Source organism: Myotis brandtii, unplaced genomic scaffold, assembly GCF_000412655.1.
Source record: "Myotis brandtii unplaced genomic scaffold, ASM41265v1 scaffold544, whole genome shotgun sequence".
Taxonomy (NCBI): Eukaryota; Metazoa; Chordata; class Mammalia; order Chiroptera; family Vespertilionidae; genus Myotis; species Myotis brandtii.
In genome coordinates, this window is record NW_005370008.1 from 306,225 (window position 1) to 333,198 (window position 26,974).

The window sequence follows — 26,974 nt, forward strand, 5'->3', positions numbered from 1 at the left end:
CATGGAATAGACCAGTGATGGCGAACCTTTTGAGCTCGGCGTGTCAGCATTTTGAAAAACCCTAACTTAACTCTGGTGCCGTGTCACATATAGAAATTTTTTGATCTTTGCAACCATAGTGAAACAAAGACTTATATTTTTGATATTTGTTTTATATATTTAAATGCCATTTAACAAAGAAAAATCAACCCAAAAAAATGAGTTCGCGTGTCACCTCTGACACGCGTGTCATAGGTTCACCATCACTGGAATAGACTGTGGAATCTCAGAGGGAAGGCAGGGATGGGTGAGTAGGTGGGATGAGATCAACCAAAGAACTTGAATGCATATATGCATAACCCATGGACACAGACAATAGGGTGGTGAAGGCCTGGGGAAGAGGGCAGAGGTGGGCTAGAAGGGATCAGTGGGGGGCTGGGGGGGGGAGGGGACATATGTAATACTTTCAGCAATAAAGATTTTAAATAGTAATAATTCTCAACTTCATCTAGAGAATTGTGATGGAAGCAACTGACTACGCCATCTCTCATTAAGCCCAGCAACCTTCTTCCTTTGGTGCCTGCCCCCAGTCCTCTCACATTTTGTTGTCCCTTTTGGGAGCCAAATGGAAAGAAAGGGGGAGGGGGGATGCTGTAAAGCTTATTATAGTGTCTTTTTCCCCCACAAGCCTCCAGCAGACTCCGTTTGATATTGGATCAAAGTGAACATTAATGCTTGCTTAACCTCATGCGGATGATTCACCTGGGCAAGCCACTCCCGCAGAGAGCTAACTAATAGACAGATGGATTTTCCGCATGAGCACTGCTCTCTTCGGGGATTCGGTTTTTGCCCTTTTGTGTTCTGCTTGCGTCAGTATTTCCAGGTCTCTGTATCTTTGCTATGGTAGTTCCAATGTTTCTTTTGAATTGAGGCCTGATGCTCACCTCAGCCCTAAAACACTTAGTTCTGTGTCCGGGGCAAGTTCCTAGCACCTGTACTAATATGTACTTGAGGTGACCATATGTTGAACTCTTGCCCATATTCTCTTTTATTTTTCAATTTTTTTTAAAAAATATATTTTATTGATTTTTTACTAGGTGACCGTATGTTGAACTCTCGCCCATATTCTCTTTTATTTTTCAAAAAAATTTTTTGTAATATATTTTATTGATTTTTTACAGAGAGGAAGGGAGAGAGATAGAGAGAAACATCGATGAGAGAGAAACATCGATCAGCTGCCTCCTGCACACCTCCCACTGGGGATGTGCCCGCAACCCAGGTACATGCCCTTGACCGGAATCGAACCTGGGACCCCCAAGTCCGCAGGCCGACGCTCTATCCACTGAGCCAAACCGGTTTCGGCCATATTCTCTTTTAATATAGGGAATGACCAGCCCCAGTGAATGGCTTTTCTTAGTGAGAGACTTACAGTGAGGCACAATTATAACACAGTTGCATAATTACCAAAACACTCCTGAATTTGATAGTGTGAAGTGGCTTTTGAAAAATGTACATAAAAGAGGAATCCTTTAAAATCAATTCTAATTTACTTACCTGTCTCTGTTTTCTGCCCTTATCCTGTTTTCATAGTCATCATTTTCTGTGTGTCGCCCTTGAACTAGTGAGTTAATAGCTTTTGGATACTGTTGTGATTAGGACTTTTTTTAATGGATCCTATTACTCCCTGTCACCGCCTGCAGTGCCGGGAAGCCCCATAGGTTGAGTGGGTGTCAGAGACTCCCGGCTAAAGAGGTGGGGACGCCATGCTTGGCTTGGTGTCAGCATGATCTGGTTCCTGGGAGGGGCTGACCACCCCTGCTCCTGTCTGCATGTGGAGAACCAGCCAGATCAGAGAATGGCTTATTCTTTTGCTGCATTTCAGACCACAGCTCCTCTTCCATGGTCCCAGCTCCTGGGCTTGGTCCTTGCTAGTACCGTTGCACAGAGCAGCTGTGTTCCCACTTGACCCAGGTCGCCGAGCTGCCTGGAGAGTGACGCAGGTTATTGAGAAGTGATGTCACTGGTCCCCCTGCAGCTTGGGAGATGGGCACTGTAGCAGGCAGGCAGGCTGCAGGCCTGGGAGTGTGGTTGACATTTTGTGCAAAGTGGGTCATGCTGTTCCCATGATTCCAGATCAACAGGCAAAAAGTATCAAGGGTTTTGCAGGGCCCTGTGCCTCCCCCATTCCTTTAGAAAAGTACAAAACAGTGTGGCTCGGCCCTCAGGCCGCTCGGCCCACAGGCAGCTCAGCAAGTGCCCCGTTTACCCAGCGGGGCAGGCCGGGCCAGCCTGGCAGTGAAGAATTCATTTGCTGACAGCTTTTGTGCTGTGCCTGTGGCACAGCAGATAGGCTCAGCGAGGGAGACAAGAAGAAAAAGGGCACAGTGCTGTCAGGCAGTCTGCAGCCGGAGCAAGAGGGGATGGTGGCAGTGAGCAGTTAAGGGTTGGCAGTCTTCTGTTCCCAGCCTGTGGCCACATGCTCTCTGCAAGTCACGCCGCGTGATTGCTATCTGTGAACCACCTCTGAGTGAGGTTGGGGCACCGGGCAGGGAGTGGAGGACAGGCCTCTCCGAGTTGCTGCCTGCCCTCTACCCCTGGCCTGGCCTGGGGTCCTTGAACATGCCAAGCAGCCCTGACCTTGGGACCATGCCACCCACCGGTCCCTCTCTTGATAGGTGCTCGCGCTCTGCATCAGGTCCCTGCTCTGTGGTCACCTTCTCCAACTGCAGTTCCCACTCTGTGAGCCCAACCCCTCAGCCTGCTTTATTTCTTCTTGCCATCAGTTACATTACATAACCTTTTGTATGTGTGTGTTTCCACCGCAGCCTGGACTTTTGTTCCCTCGGGGCCTTAGTAAGGCTCCTGGCACATAGGAGGCACCCAGGAAGTGTGTGATGTGAATGAAGAAACGTGCACACGGGAGCGAGGGGTGGGAAATGTGTAGCTGGCTAGACAAAAATGGCATTGTGTGGAGTAAAGGATGGAAGGAAACCTTTGGTGCCGATGTCTCTTGGTGACTTGTGTAAAAACAAACCTGCCTAAGAAGGTTATAGTGCATGTTGGTTGTGGGCGTGGTAGGAGCACAGTTGGGGGAAAACCTTTATCACAGAAGCAGGCCTGTGAGCCATGGATCAGGACTCTGCTGGTCAGTAAGCCCAGCTCTGGGCATCCTCCTTCCTTTCAACACAGACTTTCAGTGACTCGCTCTGAAAACTATTTCCCACTCATGTCTTTTCAGAGACTGTTTCACTAGATTTTTAAAAAAATATATTTTTTATTAATTTTTAGAGAGGAAGGATGAGGGAGAGAGAGATAAAAACATCAAGGATGAGAGAGAAACATTAATCAGCTGCCTCCTGCACGCCCCCTACTGGGGATCCAGCCCGCAACCCCTGGCCTGTGCCCTGACCAGGAATCGAACCTCTTGGGTTCATGGGTCAACACTCAACCACCGAGCCACACTGGCCAGGACCACTAGCTATTTTATGTGCTCCCAAGTTTGTGAAAAGTTCTGCAAGCCCGAGAGAAGCCTTCTCCAGCGGAGAGAAATGCAGTGTGAGACAGAGGTGCTGCTGCTGACGCCCACCCCTCGAGTGCGCTTTTGTGTGGAGATGTTCCGTCTGAGAAAGACAGGAGTCTCCTGCACCTACCACTTCCACGGGCCTCTGCTCGAGACTGGTTTAGATCTGGATTATTCAGGACAGATGGTTGTAACAGAATTCTTCAGTGCCTCCAAGTACCGAGTTCCACACTCTGTGGCAGCCTGCTGCTGGGTTCAGTACACTGGGACTGAAATTTCGCCATATGTTTCATCAAGCTGTTTTTCTGTTGCCGTGATGTTAGCCTAGTTTCTCAAGTTCAACTTTGTCCTGGGCATTGTCCTGGTAATGGCAGGTCATTTGTACCATTTTCTTAGGGGCCTTTTTATTTTTATTTTTAAGTCTACTCATGTTTTTCCCTCCTCCCCAACTCCACGCTACCGGTCTGTTTCCTATCATTTTAAAAATATTCCTGTGCTCCTGTTTCCAGCTTTTCTGTTTCTTCCTTGCATGGAAACCAAAACTGGCCACTAAGAGCTCTCTGAAAGGCCTCTTAGTTAAAAATCGTCATGAGCCCCTGACTGCCCTTGTCAGGGATCTTCCGGGTGCTCGGTCCCGGGATACTGTTATGTGAACCTTATTTTTACGGCTTGGTGTCAAAGGTGTATATGCAGCTTGTTTCAGTACGCATCATTCTAACAGCTACCCTTTAGCAAACTGGATTTTGTGTTTGGCTCACAGCGTCCTGAACGTCTCGTTTGTTCGAGGTCTCCAGGCATGCTCCTTTGTGTTTCTTCGGGTTTGGCAATCTTGTACACCGTAGGCGTTTGGTATGTGTGTATCTAATTAGCATGCTAATTTTAGCCCCGTCTTTCTTGTTTAGAGAATGTCTCCCAAGGTGTTAGCACGCCTCCACCTGTGTTGCTGTGCTCCTGGGGGTGATAGGACTTGAAGTGGACATGGTGGTTATCACAACAACTGGGGCTTGCTGGTGGCATTTCATGGACGGGCCAGGGACAGAGTGCCAGCGGTGCCCCTGCAGAGGAACCCGGTGCCCACAGGTAGTGGGCAGTATTCATCATGGAGTTGAGCCTGTGGCAAACACACAGTAAGAAGCCTTTACCGTGGGCTTCCTGCACGCCAGGCACTGCCTAAGGGCACTATTTGACCTTCTTAACCTTAAGAGGCAATTACTGATTCTCCCGTTTTATGATAGGAGGTTAAATGACGCGTCCAAAGTCACATTGCTAGTACGTGGGAAAATAAGTTTCAAACCCAGATTGTCTGAGGAGAGGCCAGCTCTGAACCACTTCATCATCGGCAGCCTGGTATGCCTGCTCTCAGCTCCTTCACGCTGAGTACCTGGGTGTTAGGCCCACCAGTAAGCGGTGTACCCATCCAGTCATAGCAGGGTCCAGATTTGAAATGTCTTAGAAGAGGGTAAGTCTGTCCATCAGCTTGTCCATCAGCAGTTAGTTCTTCCAATAGTCGTGGCGTTTATGGCCTTGTTCCTCCTTGAGCAGTCCCTCTATTTGCTTTCGATTGAGGTGCAGGGCCTACTCCATCTCAGATGAAGTTAAATTGTGTCAGAGTGAGTTCAATTGCACAAAAACATGATGGTTGTCTTCCAAAATTTGCATTTTCTAGATGATTTTCAATAGATTATGAAAACAGATAAGGTTAAGCAGCCTTTAATAGATAAAACATTTCTTATTTAAGCATGGAAACATTTTTAAGAAAAATTCTGCTGAGGAAATGTGAAGTTTAACAGATTCTTCTTAAGATGCTCTAGAATTTTTGTCCCCTGAAGAGGTTCAGTCTGAGGGAGGAACGTGGCTCAGGATAAGAATGGTCTTAGGAATACAGTATGTTAAAGAGCTGTTTAGTTTTTAAATGTTTTTAAATGTCGGAAGTGACCTAGTGACCCGGTGTGTAACTAAAGGTGGTATACCTAACCGCTGGCTCTGTGGTGGCTTCTTGGTTTCTAGCCATGGACAGAGACAGTGAGTCACCTCCCTGAGTCCCCTCCGGGGCTGGACAGACGTCCGGACCAGCACCTGGTAGCTGCTTCTTGCAGTGTCATTGATGGCTTCGCCTATCTCTTATCTCACAGCCGGGCTGGAGAGAGCCCATTAGGTAAACTCACATTAGCCAAAGAACACATATGCTCCAGCGTGGCAAGCCAAGGAAGAGAGGTAGCATTAAATGATTAACAGCTGGGTTAATAAAACTGATGCTTGCCTTTGCTCTTGGAAGGTAAAATGTTTGTGGTTATTTCTGTAAGAGTAATGGCCAGGAAAGTTGAAAATGTATGTCTCCTATAGTTAATATAGGAAATCTAGACCATTTGTGTATAAAAAGTTGCCTAGCTGCCCTATAAATGTCAATCTTGAATAAGGGGGGAATGAATAAGGGGGAACTAAGGGATTTATGAAATCTTGGAAGATGGAGTTAGAGACGTAACTATTGATTTGATACTATCCTCAAGATGTTTTATTAAGTGAAAACAAGCAAGTAATATATACAGCAGGTCCTCAAATAACATAATTTCGTTAGAATGTTGATGAGATGCCATGAGAACTTAACTCTTGTTTTTATCAATTAGCCTATGGTAAAATTGGTTTCATTTTGCCATAGTTCATATTGAGGATGTTAAGTGAGGATTTACTGTATATACTTTGTGGTATAACAGTATTTTTCTAAGCTTCTTTTTTTCTGTGACACCCCGCCCCCATTAAGAATATATTTTACATCACAGCTGAGTACATCATACTTATAAATATGATACAATAACATTAAAGATTTATGAAACAGTATTCATTCTCACTTTCATTATTATTATTTTTAATACTAAGTTAACTTGATCATCTACTAATATATGATCTACATCTACAATCCACAGTTGTAAAAACACCCATTTAGTATGGCCTCTTTTGTGTGCAAAAGAGAAAAATCTTGGGAAGTATACCCAAAAATCTCACCATTAGGTTTCTCCTGGTATTGGGGCTTCAGGGATTGTGGTTGGAGGGAAGTGATAAGATTTTTTTTACCACCTCTTTTCATTTTTATTTTTAGTTTTTTAAAGATAGTCTATCCACATACATTTTTTTGTTCCATTTATTCATTCTCTTGTTTGTACCTTTTTTAAATTTTATTTTATTGTTTAAGATATTACAAATAGTAGTACATAGGTCTCCTTTTTTTTCCCCATTGACCTTCCCCCGCTTCCCTAACCGCCCCGCCCCCTCCCCAGTGTCTTGCGTCTGATGGTTGTGCTTATATGCATGCACACAAGTCCTTCGGTTGATTTCTTACCCCCGCAACCCTCCCCTACCTTCCCACTATAGTCTGACAGTCTGTTCAATGCTTCTTTGCCTCTATTTTTATTCAACAGTTTATAATGTTCTTTATATTCCACAAATGAGTGAGATCATGTGGTATTTATCTTTCACTTGTACTTTTTAAAAAAATATAATTTTATTGATTTCAGAGAGGAAGGGAGAGGGAGAGAGAGAGTCAGAAACGTCAATGATGAGGGGGCATCATTGATCAGCTGCCTCCTGCACACCCCCACTGGGGATCTAGCCCGAAACCCAGGCATGTGCCCTTGACCAAAATCGAACCTGGGACCCTTTAGTCCTCAGGCCCAGGCTCTATCCACTGAGCCAAACCAGCTAGGACCTCTTTTCATTTTTAATATTTGAATTTTTTACTGTGGGCATGAATGAAGTATTAAAAAAAAATAAAAGTAACAAGCAGAGAAAACCACCTTTTCACTGTGGCATTCCTTCCTTTGATACAGCACTTCCTGTCTTTGTCCTCTTGGCTCCGCCTTGTTCTTGCTGCATGGGATCCCCTCCTGTCTGCCACCATTCCCTCCAGTTTCACTCCTCCCCACTGAGATTTCAGCTTCACGTGGTGTTTTTATGGGACTGAGAGAAGTTTAGACTGGCACTTCTAAAGTGAATTCACGGGACTGTGTCTTTCGTTTTCATTTTCAAATTAGAACTAGCAGATAAGTTACTTCTGTGAGTTTAAAATATTTTCGCATAAGGAATTTAACCTTGTCTATAGCATATTCTTGGAAAATTTGTTCTTTTAGGAAATATAGTACATAAAAAGCATTTTGAGTAGAGCTTAATCAATGTCTTTTTTTTTCTTAATAGGTTTTAAAATGGAACATTTTGATGCATCACTTAGTACCTATTTCAAGGCATTGCTAGGCCCCCGAGGTAAGGTGGTTTTTGGTTTTGCTTCCTTTCCTCTCCCTACCCTCCACCCGCTTCCTGGATATAGCCACTTGCAAATATTGTGTGATGATATTCTAGAAAACATTAGCATTTTCTATGATAAGACTAACGCCTTGTCCTGGGTAACAGGGGGCTTGGAGAAGTCCTCTGGTGGTTACTGAAATGGTGCCGCGTTCCGGCTGCTGGAGCAGAGACACAGCTCCTGTGACCCTCTGCTTGTTTTAGCAGGAAATCAAATTATGCTATCAGGCTAGTAGCCTGAAAATGCCAAGATTTCGCCATTATCACCTGTATGTTTTCCTCAATTCTTATGAGTCTCCAGCTGAAACTGGCTTCCAAAATGCACTATTGCACTATGAGTATAAAACTCTTTCCCTTTGACCATTGTCAGGGCTTTTTAATGTCCTTCCACATTGTGTCACGTCAACAAGTAAATATATACACATGCACTCACATTTTACCATCTCTTCATCTTTTATTATCTCTTAGGAAGTAAATCAGCTCCTTGATTGCCTTCCTTTAATGTCATCAAAAATGTTTCTTAGGGTCTGACCTATAAAGAAGGAACTTTTTAGGTTCACAGAAATAATTTACAGGGAAACTGCAATTTTAAAACAGATCTTTTAAAAGATTCTCGGTTTCACTCATGATTTTTAAAACTCAGGAGAAAGCAGCAGTTTATTCGTGAGGCAGAGATGAAATCATGTGTGATGCCATTTGTGACAGTGAGGATGTGGAGAGTGAGCCTACGTTGGTGTAACCTCTCTGGAGGGTAGTTGTGTCTTCTGTTGGAACTACAGTGCACATGCCCTTTGACTCAACTGTTTGACTCCTAAGAATTTATCCTACAACTAATCTTGATCAATTATGCAAAGATGAACATCAGGATGATCCTTATGGCATTGCTTGTCAAAACTGAAATGACCTAGATGCCCATTCATAGGGGACAGGTTAAATACATTTGTGTGCAGCCCATGGAAAAGAACAAGTTAAGTTAGATCCGTCTGTATGCTTGTGTTGGGACAATGCCCCACTTCAGCTTTACGGGACCCCAAGATTCCATTTTCACTAGCTGAAACAATAATAAAACTTACTAGCTTGCATTACAAGGTCAACTCCTGAGTTATTTCAGGGGCTGAATGCTGTTAAGCAATCCCTGTTCTTGTCATTTTCTGCTTTGCATCCTCAGTACAGCAGCAGCTCTGTCCTCAGAACAGGTCCCCCACCCGTCGTGGTGGGATGGCTGCAGAGGAGGAAGAAATCTCATCTGCATGGGTTTACGAACAAGGAAACCCTTCCCAGAGCCCCTCACCAGCTGTCATCTTCTCAAAGCTCAGTGGCCATCTTTGCTTCACATGCCCATGTCTGCACCTGTCACCAGAGAGTGGGTGAGGATGACCATGATTAGCTAGGTCCCAGCTGCCCGGGAAGTACTAGGCTCTATGGAAGGAGGTTGGATACTTGGCTAATATGGAAAGATGAAGATGTTATAAAACTTAAAAAGCAAGGTGTAGACAGAACTTCAAGTAAAAGGAAATGGGAGATTTCTGTGTGTATGCTTTTTGTGTTTTGAAACATAACTCACATGCAAACATCTGATGTTAGTTGCTAAATGGGAACTTGTTTTCTCAGAATTGACAGCTGAAAACAAAGGTGTTAAGAATCCCCTTGCTGAGCTTACTGGGGCCGGCCACTTCCCTGACGGACTTCTGAGAACCACCAATTCTACAGAACTGGTGGTAACACCTTCTACCACACTAGCCCAACTAGTGGGAGAGGGTAGAGGCCATCTCCCTCTGATGCCAAGGAGGAAAGCCAGGAAACCTGGGGGAAAACTTAAGGTATCTGCAAGAAAGCAGGCTGACAGGTCCTCCCAATACACATAGGCTTGTCCTATGAGGTCAAGGGAAAAAGCATTGGAGAGAAGGCAAGGTGGTCCAGCCAGGAGGTCAGAGAAGGGACAGAGACTGTCCCTTTTAGCTGCTGTGACTCAGAAGATCCAGGATGTGAAACCTTCGTGTGCTTCTGAGCTCCAGAGGAGGGGGGCCTTGGAGAAGCCACAGGATTTGGGGGCTCGCCAGGGCAGGATACAGAGGGGAATAGTCTGCAGAGGTGGCTTCCTGGGATTCAGCCAGAAGAGGAAGTTGAATCTTGCAGTAGACCAGCGGTTCTCAACCTGGGGGTCGAACGACCCTTTCACAGGGGTCGCCTAAGACCATCGGAAAACACATATATAATTACATATTGTTTTTTTGATTAATCACTATGCTTTAATTATGTTCAATTTGTAACAATGAAATTGGGGGTCACCACAACATGAGGCACTGTATTAAACGGTTGTGGCGTTAGGAAGGTTGAGAACCACTGTAGTAGCTGGATAACACCTAGGGGATCTGGGTGCCAGGGAGTTGACTCCCATCCCAGGAGAAGGTTGTCAGTAGACGGATAACACCTAGGGGATCTGGCTGCCAGGGAGTTGACTCCCATCCCAGGAGAAGGTTGTCACATTGCTGCCGGCAGCTACTTAGAACTAATTTTCTTTTCCTGCTCATTCCTGCCTAGGAAACGGGGTGGGAGCAAGGGAGTTCTTTCCTAGACCAAGTAGCTCCCTGGACACCATGTAGGTCTTCTCAAGCCTCTACTCCTCACGTGGTTCCTTAATACCTTAAATAGTCACTTACTGGTCATTGCTGCTTCGCCCTCACTTTAAAAAAATCACTGTGCCCTGTGCTGGTGACCGTTGCGCTCCCAGCAGATGCTGCCTGTCGAATCAGTGACTGTCATTAAGCTGGCTAAGTGGCACGTTGCCTCTGAGTCTGCATGCTGGGAGGGCTTGCTGACTCTTGGCTGAGATGGAGGACTTGGGAGTTCAAAGACTGCCGTGTCTAGGGTTTCATTACCCCATGCATAATTTAACAAACCTGGTTGATAAATCCAGTTAATGGAAAATTTAGCTTTCTCCCTTTTTTTTAAAGGTTTTTTGGAAAGGATTTTTTAAATTATTATTTTACTTAGCAAAAATCATGAGTAATATACACATTGTTGTTCAGAACATATACCAGGGAGCTTCATCTTGGATGACATAGACCGAAAACTCAACGCTTCCTCTTGTTGCTCCATTGGTAATAGGAACATTAGTATTAGGAAACTATTATAAAGTTGTGGTTAGAGATTTTTTTTTTTTTTTTGATATTTGAAAAAGGTTGTGGTGATCACTAACTACTGTTCCTTTATTATTTTCCAGATACCAGAGTAAAAGGATGGTTTCTTCTGGACAATTATATACCTACTTTCATCTGCTCCACCATATACTTACTAATTGTATGGCTGGGACCCAAATACATGAAGAACAGGCAGCCGCTTGCTTGCCGAAGGATTTTAGTGGTGTATAACCTTGGGCTCACCTTGCTGTCTCTCTATATGTTCTGTGAGGTAGGTCCGAGGTTCACGGGCTTTCTCTCACTTAACTCTACTCATGTTGCTGTCCTGAATTGTGTTCCTAAATGAAGGTGGTGGTAGGGGAACTCGGAGAGCAAGTACATTAATTATACTTTGAGTGTGTTTTTGAAAATTGATATTTCAAAATGCCAGTGTTGTTTGCCCTCTGGAATATGTAAAATAGAAGCCTTTGCTATTGATTCTCATGTTTTGTATTATATTAAAAGTAAAATAAATATTTCAGAAATACTCTTATGTGAGCAGAATACAGAGTGGAAAATGAACAAAACGTGAAAAACAGATCTGTGAGCACTTTATTATAAGTATTTAATAGATGGTTCTTGTTTGGAGGTGGGGAGGAAGGAAGTGGGTGTTACAAGTGTTTGGTTGTGTCTGTGGTAAGTCAGCCTCTATCCTGATCTGATAACTGTAAATAGGTTTGAGATTTGACAAATTATTTTTTAAAAGCTAAGAATAGTGGATAGGAGATCTGTGTTAAGGTTTGAATGGTTTGCATATGTTCAGACCCAAGTATTTCTTCTATATAACTGGAATGTTGGAAACCACATTGATGATCTCAAAGTCAAATGTAGCTTAAATAAAAATGAAAGACAAACCAGAATCGATACTATGTCCTTCCTATTTTGCAAGGTATAGTAATACAGCCTTTAAAAGCTGAGGGAGGGCGGGAGGACTGCCCTCCAGTAGTAAGCACAATTTTAGGGGAAGGACTACACCTTTCAGGCTTACAACGCAAGTGTCTTACAACACAGAATTATAGCTACATCTGTGAGGTGGAGAATTAAGCCATACCTAAAACAGACACTTTTAAGCAGTCCTGTTCCGATTTTTGACCTTTTATTGTGGCTTTAATTCTCCACGGAGTAGTGAATAAGATAAAGGGGAGAAGGAAGGGGAGTGCTGAATACAAATCTTAAAATTAGTGTTTAAAGAAAGAATAAATTTGCGTCAGCCTCAGGCTGTGATGGCTCCCTGTCTGCGTGTGGCTGGCTGTGTATAAGGATGGATATGGGTGTATAAGCTATTGGGAAACATTGCATTTGATCATCAGAGGTATTGTAGCTGTGGGAGGTCTGTGTCTTGTTCTCCCACACGTATTTCATAAGCCATGGTAACGATTTTGTAACTACAACACTAGATGCTACGTATCATTACTTGTATGCTTGACTCTCTGTCAAATGCTTACAACTCCTCTTTGGCTTTGTTTCTGCCCTATTCTAGAACAAAGGCAGTATAATTAGCCTGCAAGATGGAGATGGCAGGACTGGAGGCAGGGCCAGTGCGCAGGAGGGACTCCTGGGCCCAGCACTGTGCCCATCTCTGTGTGTCCAAGGGACAAAACCGCAGCCAGCTGGCAGGTTTTTTAGAATGAACCATTTACTTTCTCATAATTGATAGATGCTAGAGCTATTTCATTAAGAAAGCTCTTATAGGGTTTCTTATTACCTATAGCAGTCGTCTAGAGAAAAAAATATGTAAGATTATTAAGTCTTATAGAACTTAAGCACCTCTGATGCCTTGAATGTTTCTCTGACCCTAAGATACAGCAGCAGCTTCTATCATGTAACCTCACTTAAACAGATCATTTCCTGGTGAAGAGAGGGGGGAAGTGCTGCATAAATTGCTGCTTTGTATAAATGAGTGAAAGCATTTAATAAGTATAGATTTTCTTCTGACAGCTTCATGAGCACAATAGAAGGCATTGAGCAGTGCCTGTGCATTGACTATAGAGATTTAAGAAATATACAGAGACGGAAAATAACAATTGAACTCACAATGTAAAATACATAGAGAAGTCATAGATAAGGGGGGGCAATAATTCCTTAAATCAAATTAAGACTATAAACTGTACCCAGGTCAGATATGCCTGAGTTTGAAATAAGCCCTGGTACTCCAACTTAAACGATAGTTACACTTGGCTTTTTTTCCCCCTCTGTACTGACATAATCTCATCAGAAATAGCATGATAACAAACCGTTGGTCAAGTTTTTTAGTTTCATTTTCGCTCCCGGTTTTTCTTTTTGTACTTAGCACTTATATTCTAGGGACTACTAAAGCAGGAGGGCAGCCAGGGAGCTGCAGAACAGAACAAGCTGAGGCGGTGGTGGAGCCCAGCGGGCCCTGGTTTCAGAGAAATATCCCAAGAGTTAGAGTTGTTTGCCTGTGGTCACACAATTGACATGGTCGTGATTGTTAATCTTCACCCTCATGCTTATCTACATATTTGGGTCTGTAAAGAATTTGAAAAATAAATGTTTAGTCATTGATATTTTTGTTTATTTAATCCTGTGGCGTGAATTCACAGCTGCCTTTGCAAGTTCTAGGTTAAGACAAAAAAAAGTTGTCTTAACTAAAGCAGACCAGGAGAAATCTTGACAGAAAAGAGATAAGAAGGAAATGGTTGGTAATCACAGAAACTGTAAAATTGCTAGAAGAAAGTAAATACATGACAGTTTTAACATCGAGTAACTGAGTTTCAAATGTAGAAAGAAAGTAGACTTGTTCATAGTTTATGCATTTGTTAGGAAGAAAATTAAGAAGAGAGTCGTGGCATTACTTTTACTTATCTCATGAATTTGGTGTTTATTTCCAGGAAAGAGGTCATAGATCCCTGAATAGAAGTATATTTGAACAGTGAGACGTTTTAGATTGAAAGTATAGGACTTTATGCAAGCCTTTTAGCTTTTACTTGTTAAATTATGGGTTGTCTAAGATACAATCAATGGTGATCTTATTTCTTATTCAGAAATAAAATTTGAAGTTATAAAAGAGAAACAACTTAGTTTGCATTAACTCAGCTTTGTAAAAGTTCCCCTGTAGCAAACATAAAAATCTTGTGTTCCTTTCCATCCTCAAGAGAGTCAGGGCATATTTCATCTGAATAAATGCCCCACTGTTTTTGTTTGTTTGTTTTTTTAACTATCTACTTGTCTTTCCCCTTGTCCCAAACCCCAGATTGGGAATCCCCACCTACCCAATGCGAAACTGTGGCTTTTCCAAATTACAGGGCGGGACTTGCATTTCCCTTGGCCCACCCAGCAAGCTGTCTGAGCCGCTTCTGACTCCTTTGTGTGCACATATCAACCATGAGGTTCCCACTTAGGCAGCTGCTCTGTCCTGATGTGGAACCATTTTGGTGTGTCTGCTGTCTTCTCTTTGCCTCAGCATCACCACTAAGCAGAGGGGATCTAAGTGCTTGATTTGTTATAGTCCAAGAGGGCCCGTCCCTGTTCAGCCTGCTCCCTGCACTGATCCTGCGACTCTTCAGTAGCTGCTGGGGTTAGTATTGCACAGCCCACATGACTTTGAACCGAGAGAACTGCCTGCTAACCTCTCCTTAGGAGGAACCACTGAGCATTCATAACCTGTCCATTAGGCCCAGCTCTACTCGCCTGCCCCTGCCCCCTCCAGCACCAGGCTCTTTCATTCTTTGGTCCCTACCCCTTAAAAATGCTCTCTTCCTTTCTGACCTAGGCCCACCTTGGTTTGACAGCCTCTGTCTCATTTTTGAGGACTCGATTCAAGGATCAGTTCCTCTGTGAAGCCGTGAGGGGACTTAGCTACAGGCATGATTTTTCAGCGTAGTTTGCTTCCCCATTCCCAAGGAACGTGACACTTTTTTTTCCCATTAAAAGGTTCTGGTGGATGTGCCTCCTCTCACACAGATCACGGGCTTACAGGATGACTGTCCTGACAATGTTTATTCCTCATCTTTTCTTCCCTTGTTGGTCTGGTCCACCCAATGTGTCCTACGCTTTAGGTTAGAGGAAAGCAAATGCCAGAACCACAGTTTTACTTTATCTCACAAAGACAAATCACAGATTACAAATAAGATTATTTTTTTAGTATTTATATGTGTTTATTCCCTTGCAGTTAGAAGTGTATGTTGTGAGTAGTGGAAGAGAATTCTCTGACACACACACATTCAGACATTTAAAGTGTAATTTTAAAACAGTGATTGACAGCTATGTATTTAGATTGGCACAGATCCAAAACTTATTCTTTCTTTCCTTTTGCAATTTTCACATTCACTTGTAATTTTGGAACTACTTTAAAATATGGAAAATAAAATCACATAAATGATATCTATGCACCTAACAAATATTAACATTTTCTTATTGTTTTGAATTTTTTGTCTGTAAAAGAAAACATTACAAAATACATTTAACTTTCTTCTAAAGTTTATATGTTTCTTCTCTGGATATATTTTTATGCTCTTACTATATATGTATGTATACATGACAATATATAGTATATTCTGAGACAGTTTTTTTAATTTACATAAATGGTATACTGTTTATACTCTTTTTTAAATAACTTTTTTCAGTTGACATATTTTGAGATGAATTCATGTTGAATTTTAAGGTTAATGTATTTGGTTTAACTTCTCTGTGTTATTTCAGTGTTAGAATTCCTTTTACCATTTTATCTGTGTGATTTTTTTATGGACATAAGGTTTCCAATTAATAATTATGTTGAATATCCTTGGATATGTCTCCTTGTGCACATGTGATTGTTTTTTGTTCTGTTTTTACCAGATACTCATATAAGAGTTTAATGACCCAATCTGACAGTCTCTGTCTTTTAGTGGGGAAATTTAACCTATTTTCAGGTAGCATGTTAATTATTTGGAATAATTTCTATCTTTTTTTTGTGTGTGTGTATGTGTGTGTACATATTTTCTTTTAGTGGGGGAAATTTAATCCATTTTCATGTAGCATGTTAATTATTTGGAATAATTTATATCTTTTTTTGTGTGTGTGTATGTGTGTGTACATATTTTCTTTGTCCTTTTTTTGTTTGCTTTCTTTTGAATTTCATATATTTTTTCATTTTACCGATTTAAAAGTTATTCACTCTAATTCTATTAGTTACCCATATTTTTTATTTTTTGTTAATCCTCACCGAGGATATTTTGATATTTTTCCATTGATTCTCTTTTTTTCTTTTTTTTTAGAGGGAGAGAGAGTGAAAGGGAGGGGAGAGAGACAGAGAGGAGAGAGAGAGAAATAGAGAGACCTCGATCAGTTGCCTCCGGCATGCACCCCAACTGGTGCTAGGCATCAAACCTACAACCCAGGTACGTGCCCTTGACCAGGAATGGAACCTGCGACCCTGTGGTATGCGGGCCAATGCTCTAACCATTTAGCATACTGGCCAGGCCTTAACATGCATTCTTAAATTAATAGAGTCTAAAGTGATTATTTCTATTTTCCTAAATAATACAAGGAGCTTAGAAAAGTTCATCTCTGATTCCCCATCCTCCATTTTATTGTTAGCAAGTGTTTAGTTCCACCTTTTCCTAAGGTCCTGATCAATCATCATTATCACAATCAATGCTTACTGGTTTTTTTTCTCTCACTATTGATCTGTGAAATCCATTCTTTGAGGTTTAGTTGCCTTTTGAAATAGTTCTTTTCTGTTAAGGATACATTCTATGAGTTTCTATTTGACATCATTTTATTTGTATTTATGCTTGAGCAGTATTTTAGCAGGGTGTAGAATTCTAAATCTATTTTTCCTGAGCACTCTGAAGATTTATTTCATTTTTGTACATTTGTAGGTCATCTTTTTCTTTCCAGGTATTTTTAAATTGCATTTAAAAATAAAATAGTGTGCTTAGTCATCCATTTTTATTTACCTCATTCGGGACTGTGCGCCTGAAATCTGAGAATTTGTTTCATTAATTTGAGAAAGTACTCGGCATCTTCTCCTTGACCGCCTTTCTCCCTCCATCTCCAGTGCCTCCTCGGGCTCCATTAGACACGTGTGGGACAGTCTCAGACTCCACATGCCCTCTCTTTTGTATTTTTTTTGTAGCTTTCTATCTCTCTTCTGCATTCTTCTAATTCACTCATACTTTCAATTGTCTAATCTGTTATTTCATTAATTTTTAGTTTCAATGACTATATTTTCTTTCTAAAAGCTCATTGCTCATTCTTTTTTCATACTATAACATGAAACATTGTTGTTGTTTTTCTCCATGATAGAGATGTAAGACAGTGATCTCCAAACTGAACCATTTGCTATATTGCTTTTAAAAATATTCTTTAAAAAGTTTTCTTTCAGCTATGTCTGTGATGCCATGCCTCTGGGAATTAACATTAAATCTACATTAAATTTCTTTACCATTTAAAAAAAAGTAGAATGGTTTGTTGGGCATCCTGTTAAGCATCTCAAAGTAGCAATTGCTGGGGTCATATCAGGTAAATGTGTCTTCCCAAATAAAAGAAAGATTTTAAAAGGACTAACTTCCTCTTTACAGAAAATTTCTTTTGGGGAAAAAACATCACCTTGTAATTAGGCATCAATGCTGTTGGCGTTTTTGGTGATTCATGTAGCATTTCTGTGTTTGTGTTAATAGTGGGGGAGTTGGTTTTGCTTTTGTTCCTTTTGCTGCCTTGCTAGGACCAGACGTCAGTGTTTTCTAAGATTCTTTTGAAGATTTCTGATGCTGCATTATTGGGAAGATGAAAGAAGCTGAGCATTTGAGGGGATGAGTGTTCTGCCTGTGCTTTCTAGCCTCTCTAACTGGGGGGTGGATGCTGTGGGGGTAGCTCCCCAGGCACCTGACAGGAGTTCCCCCCAGGGCTCTGGCTTTGAGCATCCCCCATAGAACCACAGAGCAGTTGCTTTGGAAACATTATATTCTGAACAGTCTTGTTTTTCTTTCCCTTCAGGCTTTCCTAAAATAGATACGTTATTGTGGGAAAATGACATTTGGAAAAACACTTAAGAGACCTTGCAATTGATTATTGAGTTTTATAAAAAAATTGTATTTTGTTTGCCAAAATCCTTTGAAAAGATATTTATTATTCTGCTTTTTCCCACTTAAGAGAGGTACAGAAAAGTTGAAACATCTGGTGAGATGAATACTTACGAGGCCTGAGCTTTGCCTGAAATACTTCCCACTCTTCAGTTCCCTTAACAGCTGAAATTCCTTGCTCAGAAAGAACCCTCTCAGGGAGTGGCAGACTCCACGGTTGCTTGCCCCTTCGTGTACCTGGCCCTGCCCTGAGGGAATGCCATTCAGCGGGGAGAATGGAGAGAAGGATGCGGCCCACACGGCCTTCTCCTCACCCCTCACACCCAGGGGAAGAGACAGGAATGCCTTCCAGTAGAGAGGCAGCGTGGGGTTGGTCCAAAGCCCGGCCAGACTCCTCTAAACTGACCCTGCAAACCTATGGTAACACGGCTGTGCAGCTGGTGTAACAGGAGCACATCACTCTGCAAACCCTCAGCCGAAGCAAATTGAAGTTGCAAAGCCAGTCATTGGGCTGGAGGTCTCTTTTTAAATTATGCAAAGGATGCTCTGGCTGGGGCTTCTGGACACAGTAGGAGCAGCCCCACTTCAGACCTAGTCATGGGCTGTTGAGTGTTGGAAGCTATTTTGCTATCATTTGGCTAGACTCATAGCAAAGACTTCTATAGAGCCTGCCTCATGCCAGGTGCTGGGCTAACTCATTTAATGTTCATCGCACTATTATCACCCCCTTTCTGCAGAGAGAAAGCGCCCGAGTGGACCTGGGATCCAAACCATTGGGCAGCACTGCCTCAAAAAGCTAAATCTCGCTTGAGGTTTTTCTCTCCCCAGCCACTACCACCCCCATGAAATATAAAATAAGTGCTTCTTGCCGGGTATGTGGAAGCAACCTGCCTGAAACCACCTCTCAGGAGGCCCGAGCAGAGAGAAAAGAACTGCCAGCAAAGAGGACCAGGCCTGGAGTTCAGGGAGAGATGCCAGACATACCTGTTCCAGGTTGGGCTTGAGGACAAGCTGTTTCTTTGTGCTTTGTTCTAAAGAATTCTCTAGTGTACAGAGCCTCTCCTTATGACTTAACCAAGAGTATTCCATTCAGCTTTAACCCAGTGGTGTTCCCCGTCATAAGGGGAGTGAAACACTTTTGGAGGTCACGGGTGTAAAATTATCTTAATGAGCATCCTTATGCTCTGGACATGAACGGTTTGAAATTCAAAACCACATGCTTTGACCTGACCCTCTTCCGTAACGGCACTGCCGAGATTGGCCAGCTAAACCCTAGAGGGAATAGGTACATTTAATTTTGGAGGAGCTGATGGTTAATTTTAAACCAAGCATCTGCTGAAGATAAAGATGCAGCTAAAGGGCTACTTTTCCACAGACTTGTTCACGGGTGGAGTAGCCTCACTGTGCCCACTAAGGGTTCACACTCAGACAGAGAAGGGCAAGGGATCTAGGAACCGCTGTGTGATGTTGCATCTGTGCTGAGAATCAGGATTTCTGGGTGCTGGTCCCAGCAGTGCTTCCATGAAGCTGTATGACTTCAGGCCACCCTTCTCTCGCCTGTTTCCTTATGAAAAACATGCGTTTCTACTAGGTCTAAAAATACACACTTGGAAGTTCACCTAGAAGCCAAGTTGTGAAATTATCAACCCCACACACTTGGTGGTATTGCTTAGAAATGTCCCTCGATGCATTCGCCTGCCAGTGTGGATTGTCTCTGTCTCGTTACCTCTCATTCCATTTCTGCACAGGGGATAATCACCACACAGCTCATCAAGCCGTTATCACCAAAGGAGTTATCTTGCTGCTCTGACATCTTGGGGTGAATGACTGATAAGGGCCACCCAGGATGACATTTTTCTGCTTATTTTTTAAGTGTTTCAAATGACCTTGTTCCTGGAGCTGCTTTGGTAGCATTCCGGAAGGTACCATAGAAATGGATATCTTGCTAAAGGTTATACCTCCTTTGTGGTTAAATGTGGTGTCAGTTGAGAAAAGTCAAATCGCAGCAGTAGAAATGACTCACTTCATGAACTGTGTCATCCCAGACCCAGCTGTGGCATGACTTTTCTTTAATTGAGAAGGTGCAGGAAACCACCTTTGGTTATCGAGTTTGTCTCACAAAGAGAGAAGAAAGCTTCTCGCTGGGCATTAATCATAACTCTTCGCATGCTTATGGCCTGATTCATGCTGGCTTTACTCTGAGGAAGGAGAGAGCAGATGTGGTTTGTGTGATGCTGCTGTATCTGTTACCTGGGAGAAGCCAGGTAGAGTGTGGTGCTCCCCTGGAGTGCTCAGCAGTGTCCAGGGACCTGGGCAGGTAGTGGGAGCTGCTCCTTGTGGCCTCCTTCATGGGAGTACAGTCCTGCCCTCTTCTGAGCTGATTCCCAGAAGCCTCACCTTTGTGCAGCCTCCTGGCCCTCTCCCCCTGCGGTGAATTTCCAGGGACTGACCAAGGCAGCTCTTTGGAAAGAAGCCCGGCCTGAGCCCTGGAGGGAAAGATGAGATGTTGACTAGAGCATTGTCTCCTTGCAGGGCTGGAGGGAAGGCCAGGACTTTGCTTGGAAAGCCTCTGGGGTCTGTTACTCACAGTCATGAGTCACCACAGGGTCTTAAAGCACAGAACTGTGTGGTTTCCTTCTGACGGGAATGGGGGGAGAGGACGCTGATACTGGCCGCTTTATGGAGGATGCTCTGAGACTCTTAGATCAGTAAAATTTAATTCAGGTGCTGGTCCTCGTGTGTTGCTATTCTAACCCTTCTGAAGCCCCGGATATTTAAGAATTGAACTTTCCATGTCACCAATATATTTCTTGAAGACTGCTTTTCATCTTGTGAACAGAATTCAGATAAATGTCACGTTCAAACCTCACTGAGATACTTTCTTGTATTCCAGTTCCTCCATTTGAAAAGCAAAAACAAAGCCTTTTTTCCCCCTACAAATAAAACATCAGACCTGGATCTGGAAGACAAGAGCAGTACCTTGAGCTAATAACTTGTTGGGCACCTCTGTGTACAAGTGCCCGCGCTGGATTCCATGGAGGCGGGAGCCACAGCACTGCTGAGCTCTTGCAAGCTGCTTCAAACAGACCCATGAACTAGGGCTTAAAAGGGAGCACGTGAGCGAGTAGGTACGAGTCACGCAGAGTGAGCTTGGAGGAAGAATGGACATCAGGCTGGAGCGCTGAAGGGAGCAGCCATGAAGAAAATAGTTTTAACCGAACTCTGAAGGGTAGACGGGATTTTTAGAGCTGGAGATGGGGTACGTGGTTGCAGGGAGCATCCCAGCTGAAAGGAAGAAAGGAATGGTCGTTGCTTACATTGATTGTGCTTACCCTGCATTCCAGGTGGGATAAGAGAAGCATTGCTCACTCCATCTCCTTAATTTCCCAGCCTTAAGAGGCGGGAGTATTATTTTTATCCTATTTGAACAGTGAGGAAACTGAGGCCCAAAGAGATTAAAATACCTTCCCCAGATCACCAGCTAAACGTAGTTGATCAGCGAGGAGTTAGCTTTGTTCTGGCTAGTGCCCACATCTGTGCTCTTCCCCTTGGTCGTGTGCAGTGGCTAAGGAGAGGTGGTCGGCTTGGAGGACGGAGGTGGGTGCGGCCTGCTGATGGCCAGGGAGAGGGATTAGCATGGAGGATCACTGTGGAAGAATGTGTATTTCTGAATACTGTGCCTAGGATTTAGGGTTTCATTCTGAAGTCAGTGACGAGTCACCAGAGGGTTGTAAACACAGAATTCTCTGGTTTGAGTGGCAGCAGTGATCGGTCCAGGGAGTGTTGCAGTGAAGTCTGGCAGAGTGCCTGCAGGAGCCTCTGAGGTAGATGTGTGGTGGGCTCGGCAGTGAGCTGGCCCAGTGAGAAGCTTCTAGTTTGTGTACTTGTGTTATGCTTCCCAGTATTGGGAAGTTCACCACCCAAGACCTAAGTTTGAGTTCTTTAGCCTCCAACAGGTGTTTTAGGCAGATTTATTTTGTTGTCATTTATGAGGGGAGCAAATGGAATTTTAGGTTAATTAGCTTTGAGTCCAGGCAATCCCACCTGGATTCCTTGTGAAAGACATTTTAAGAGAAAGGAGGCATGTGACAGAGAGTGCCTCCTGCTCAAGTTAACAGACCCCTCGACTTGTGCCCACGCTGGAGGTTGGGGTGTCAATGGGATTATGGGGAAGAAGTTGTTAAGGTAGAAGAAGCAATAGGAGAGAGACAGAGAACAAAGGGGGCTTTGGAGATAGGTTCAGGGAGTAAGGTTGGATGAGGTGCTGCTGCCCACTGCTCTCCCGATTGCAAGTCTTGTGGGGTACCTTAGAGTCTAGGAGAAAAAGAACAGAGATACAAAGCATGGGCGTGCTCTAGCAAGAGCATGCCATGAGTCCTGCAGATGGCTGCTACTTGTGCTGGACTTGGAGGTGGTGTCCAGGAGAGGCCTGGCTGCAAATCAAGGCTGGCTGCTGCTAGTGCTGGGCCTGTGGCCACTTAGCGAGAGGTACTGGACATGCCAAGGCCAGATGCTTGTTTGAGAGATTTTAGGAAAATCTGAAGCATGAGCCAAGACATGCCATTTGTATGGAAAAGCCACTGGAAACAGCTTGGGTGGGTGGGGTCTCAGGGAATCACCAGGGTGGGCAAACAGTGTGAGCCAGGTGGGAGACTCAGAAATGGTGCCTGCCTGCCAGCTCTGTGGGGAAAGAGCTCAGCAAAGGAACAATGGCCTCTGTCTGCACTTCTGTCTGGGAGAAAGCTGCCCCTCTGCTTCTCACCCTGAAGCCAGACAATTCACTTTCCTCCCTGTCTGTCTCCAGTTCCTTTCAAGCTGCTCCCCAGAGCTGGAGCTCAGAGGGAGTGAGTCTGAGTAAGTCCGTGAGCAGGCCCTTTAAGAGGAACCGCCTGGGACTCCAGAAGCCTTCCATCTCACTCAGCCTCAATCCCTGCCGGTTTTTACATCCCAAAGTTATGGGGACTTCTCTTTCCAGCTCTGGAACCTTGGGATGGGGCAGGGGGGAGGGAGGGGGTGGCTGTTGTGGGACTGGGACCCCTTGCTCCTCTGGGGGGACCTCTGCAGCCAAGATATCCCTCCTTATTTTTATCCACCACACATGGGTGTGAGACCAACCCGTTCGATGCCTCTGCCCCTCCTGTCAGTCTTGATGTGGCTTCTTCTTTCTATCCTTAGTTGTAAGACTTCTCCCAACTGCACTTTGGACTCAGGCTTTTTATCTTGATTCCTGGGACTTCTGATAGGTCTGCATGTAGTATGCTTATCTGGCCATAACTTTAGAGAGTTGTATAAGACCAAAAAGATAATATACCTTCTAATAAATTAGTTTGTGGGTGCTGGTCTTTCAAAGATCAGATGAAGAAATCTTAACATAGAGATTGTAGAAAATTAGAACAGAACCTTTAGAGATATCTAGTCCAACCTTGTCTTTTTACAGTAAAAACAACCAAGGACTAGCTGGTCCTGGGCCTCCTGGATGGAGAAGGTTGCCCACCTGGCCCTGGCACTCTTCTTCTGCCTTATGATCCCCGTGCTTCCATCACAGAATGATGCTTCCCCTCCTGTACTCTAAGTCTGGTTGACCTTTGTCCATGGAAAACTGTGTTAACTCTTAATGCTTTTTATGTATAGAAGATGACAAAGTATGTTAACTCTTTGCCGGAAGCCGGTCCATCCTTGCTGCTTGACACAGTCGCTGCAGGAAAGAAACATCTGCACAGCATATGTTTCAAGGGACCTGGCATATATAGCATATTGTTCTTAATATGTTTGCTCTCCTTAAGCGCCATGTGTTTTAACCAAGGTCACCTCTCCGAGAAAGGTTGTTTCCCCAGGTAGGGATTTTTCCCTGAGGTTAGGGAGGGGATACAACCCCTTAATTAAGTGCCAGGTGGGTAGTTAAGCTACATAATCTTTACTCCCTGGAATGGAGATAAGAAACGCCCTAACCTTTGTAATAGAAATTGACAGGATTAAAATCGGCTGGTATAAATATAGATGTAACAAGACAATAAACATCAGTTCCTAATCAGTTCCTAACCAGAACTCCCACCAGAACTTTGGCTGGAGATCCTGGCTAGAGGTCCTGACTAGGCTGCTGATCAACTGAAGGCTGTCTCCGTGTCATTCCTTCTTCGCCGACTCCGTCCACACCTTTGGGGACCCCTGGACCTGCTGGGGTTGGACCCCAGCAACTCTTAATGCTTTTTATGTATAGAAGATGACAAAGTAGAAGGAAGCAACGAAAAGAAAGTGAATGGAACAGTCAGGTTCTAAGCAGGGGGTTCAGTGGCTACACCCACTGCCAGAATTACTTCTGAGCTCTGACTGGGGAAGATTTAGCAATGTGTCTTTAGACCCTTGCAATCCTTTGTTCCCTGAGGGAGCTGCTCCCCCAGTTAAACTCTGCTCAAAGATAGGGGCATGGGGGAGGCTCTGGAGTCCTGTGTTCTCATTTATATCTTTCTCAAGGCACTGGGATGCGAATCATTTCTTATTTGAAGTTAAGGAGCTCGAAATCAGTGGTTACCACTCCTAGTTACACATCAGAATTACCTTGAGAGCTTTGTAAAAGGCTCCTCAAGACTCTGGTTTAATGGTCTGGAGGAGGCTAGAAGTTAGCACTTGTTACAAGCTCCCCAGGTGATCCAGTTATGCAGCTAGAATGGGAACTACAGCTTCCGGCTAGTGGTTCTTACCCTCTAACTGCATCCGATCACTCGGAAAGCAACCAACCTGTTGTCACACCACTGGGTTTCACACCCAGGAATTTCTGACTCAGTAAGAAGTATGGTATGGGGCTTGCGATTTCTAACAAATTCCTGGGTAACGCTGCTGCTGCTGCTGACTTGGGACCACACTTTGTAAACCACAATATTAGATTCTGAAAGGTTCTGTGATCCAGGACTTGGAGGCCCTGCCTTGATGGTCCATCCCCAGACTTTTCATTCTGAAGGTCTGGAGTGGGCTCAAGAATTTGTGTCTTAGACGTTCCCATGCGGTGCTTATGCAGCCGGACTGGGGAATGCACCTAGAGCACCAGGGCCAGTCCTTGGGTTGGACACTGGGATGAGATCAGGCACAAGGCAGGCCACCTCAAATTTCTCCCCATCTGGTGCCAACTGGCCACCAGCAGAGCACCATCACCAGGAACATTCGAGGTTGCCCTAGGCTTTAGGAGGAAGCAGGGACCTACAGTTTACCTGGACAAAGAATAGCATCTCGAGAGTGTTTGTCTAGAACATAGTAGACAGTGGACATGCACAGGGTGGTCAGATCAGACCTTGCCTCTGGAACGTTGGAGTGGGTCTGTGGGTCTCCTCTAGGCCAGGTGTCCTTACTGTGTGTCCCCCACAGCTGCAACCCAGAGCTTGCACCCCAATTCTGGGGTTCTTTCCCACTCTGCGGCAGGTGAATTCTGAGGAATGGGCACAGCTTCCTCAGTCTGTAGAGGTCTAATGCATGGATCCAGAAGATGACACGGCCTCAACAATGATGAGGCTGGACTAAATGACCCTAGACTTATAGCAGTGGTTCCCCGAAGTGTGAGCATTTGTTAGAAATAAGAATTCTTAGAACACCTGCGCATCCGCGGAGCTGCCCGCAGCCCAGAGCTGGCCCCGCCTGGCCTTAGCAAGGGGTCTGGGAGTGGGGACAGACCCCTGGCCTGTCTGCCGGTTTTTGACGTGAATGTCGGAAAACGCCTCCTGGGAAAGCACCCTGGGCGGGAACCAGGGAGAACCAAGATGGCGGCGTAAGGTACAGACCTGTGTGTGCTGCCTCCCACAACAACATCGAGACTACCAACTATAAGACAAACAGCTATCATTCAGAACCATGGGAAAGCTGGCCCAGTGGAAGCTCTACAACTGGAAGGAAAGAAAGAAGAGCATTGAGACTGAGTAGGTTGTGCAGAGGCTCCAAGAACGGAGGTACGGAGTCGCGTGCCAGGCAGGCTTCAACTGGATGCGCGGTTTTTTTCAATCAGAAGGGGCTGCAGACTCTCGAGTCCACTGAGCTTGTTTGGGGGGGGATTCTGAGGCCCCAGACCCCCACGGGGGGAGGCGGGAGAGCATTGAGAAGACTGAGTATGTGTAGAGGCTCCAAGAACAGAGGTACAGAGTCGCGTGCCAGGCAGGCTGCAACTGGATGCGCGGTTTTTTTCAATCAGAAGGGGCTGCAGACTCTTGAGTCCACTGAGCTTGTTTGGGGCGGGATTCTGAGGTCCCAGACCCCTACGGGGAGAGGCGGGACAGCCTTGCAACGGGGCGGGGAGCGAGGGGGGCTTTCTCACGGAGCTGCTCGGGCACTCGGGGACGCGAGACTCGGAGTCGCGGAGAGGCGAGGAGTCGCGGAGACGCCATTGCCCCTTGCTCTGCCCTGGTGATTCCCGGGGACCCCGCCCTACTCAATTTACATCCCCACCCAAGCTGTGCCAGTGGCACAAAGGGAACCACCGGCGCTTTTGCAGCCCAGCCCAGCAGAATGCAGATTTCAACTCCTCGCATACATAAGGGACACACTCAAGAAGCAGAATCAGGTTTGGAGGAACCCGGAGCCGGACCCGGCTGGGCCGGCGGCGTGGAACCACTGTACCAGCAAACGTACAGGCAGGTCCACCAGATCCAGTCTCACATGGGACGCTGGGAGACGGCAGACAGGCAGTCTGTGCACTTGGTAGAAAATGAAATCCAAGCAAGCATACCAGATATTCAGCCACCAGGAACACCTGGAGATTTTGTCCAGCAAGGAGCCGCCCAACAAAGGACAGAATGCCAAACTTCGTGTTGTTGAGACTGCCCCATGAGGCCGAGACGGCCCCCATGAGGCTGAGGCGGCCCCCGTGAGACTGGGACGGCCCCGGTGAGGCTGAGACGGCCCCGGTGAGGTTGAATCGACCCCGGTGAGGCTGAGACGGCCCCAGTGAGGTTGAGACGGCCCCAGTGAGGTTGAGACGGCCCCTGTGAGGTCGAGACGGCCCC

At 44.8% G+C, this 26,974-nt stretch overlaps 1 protein-coding gene across 9 annotated transcripts in view; it reads left to right on the forward strand.

The window, feature by feature from the left end:
- Positions 1-26,974, forward strand: part of ELOVL5 (ELOVL fatty acid elongase 5) — an 83,039-nt gene that overhangs the window by 46,672 nt on the left and 9,393 nt on the right. For 5 of the 9 annotated variants that reach the window (XM_005878084.2, XM_014549289.1, XM_014549293.1 and 2 more), the window contains exons 2-3: positions 7,685-7,750; positions 11,013-11,200. In XM_005878084.2, the coding sequence (XP_005878146.1) occupies positions 7,685-7,750; positions 11,013-11,200 (254 nt within the window). Of the gene's footprint in view, positions 1-1,237; positions 1,259-3,108; positions 3,125-5,745; positions 5,775-7,517; positions 7,547-7,684; positions 7,751-11,012; positions 11,201-26,974 lie in introns of those variants that run through there. The other 4 variants (XM_014549291.1, XM_014549294.1, XM_014549292.1 and 1 more) reach the window with 4 other exon arrangements.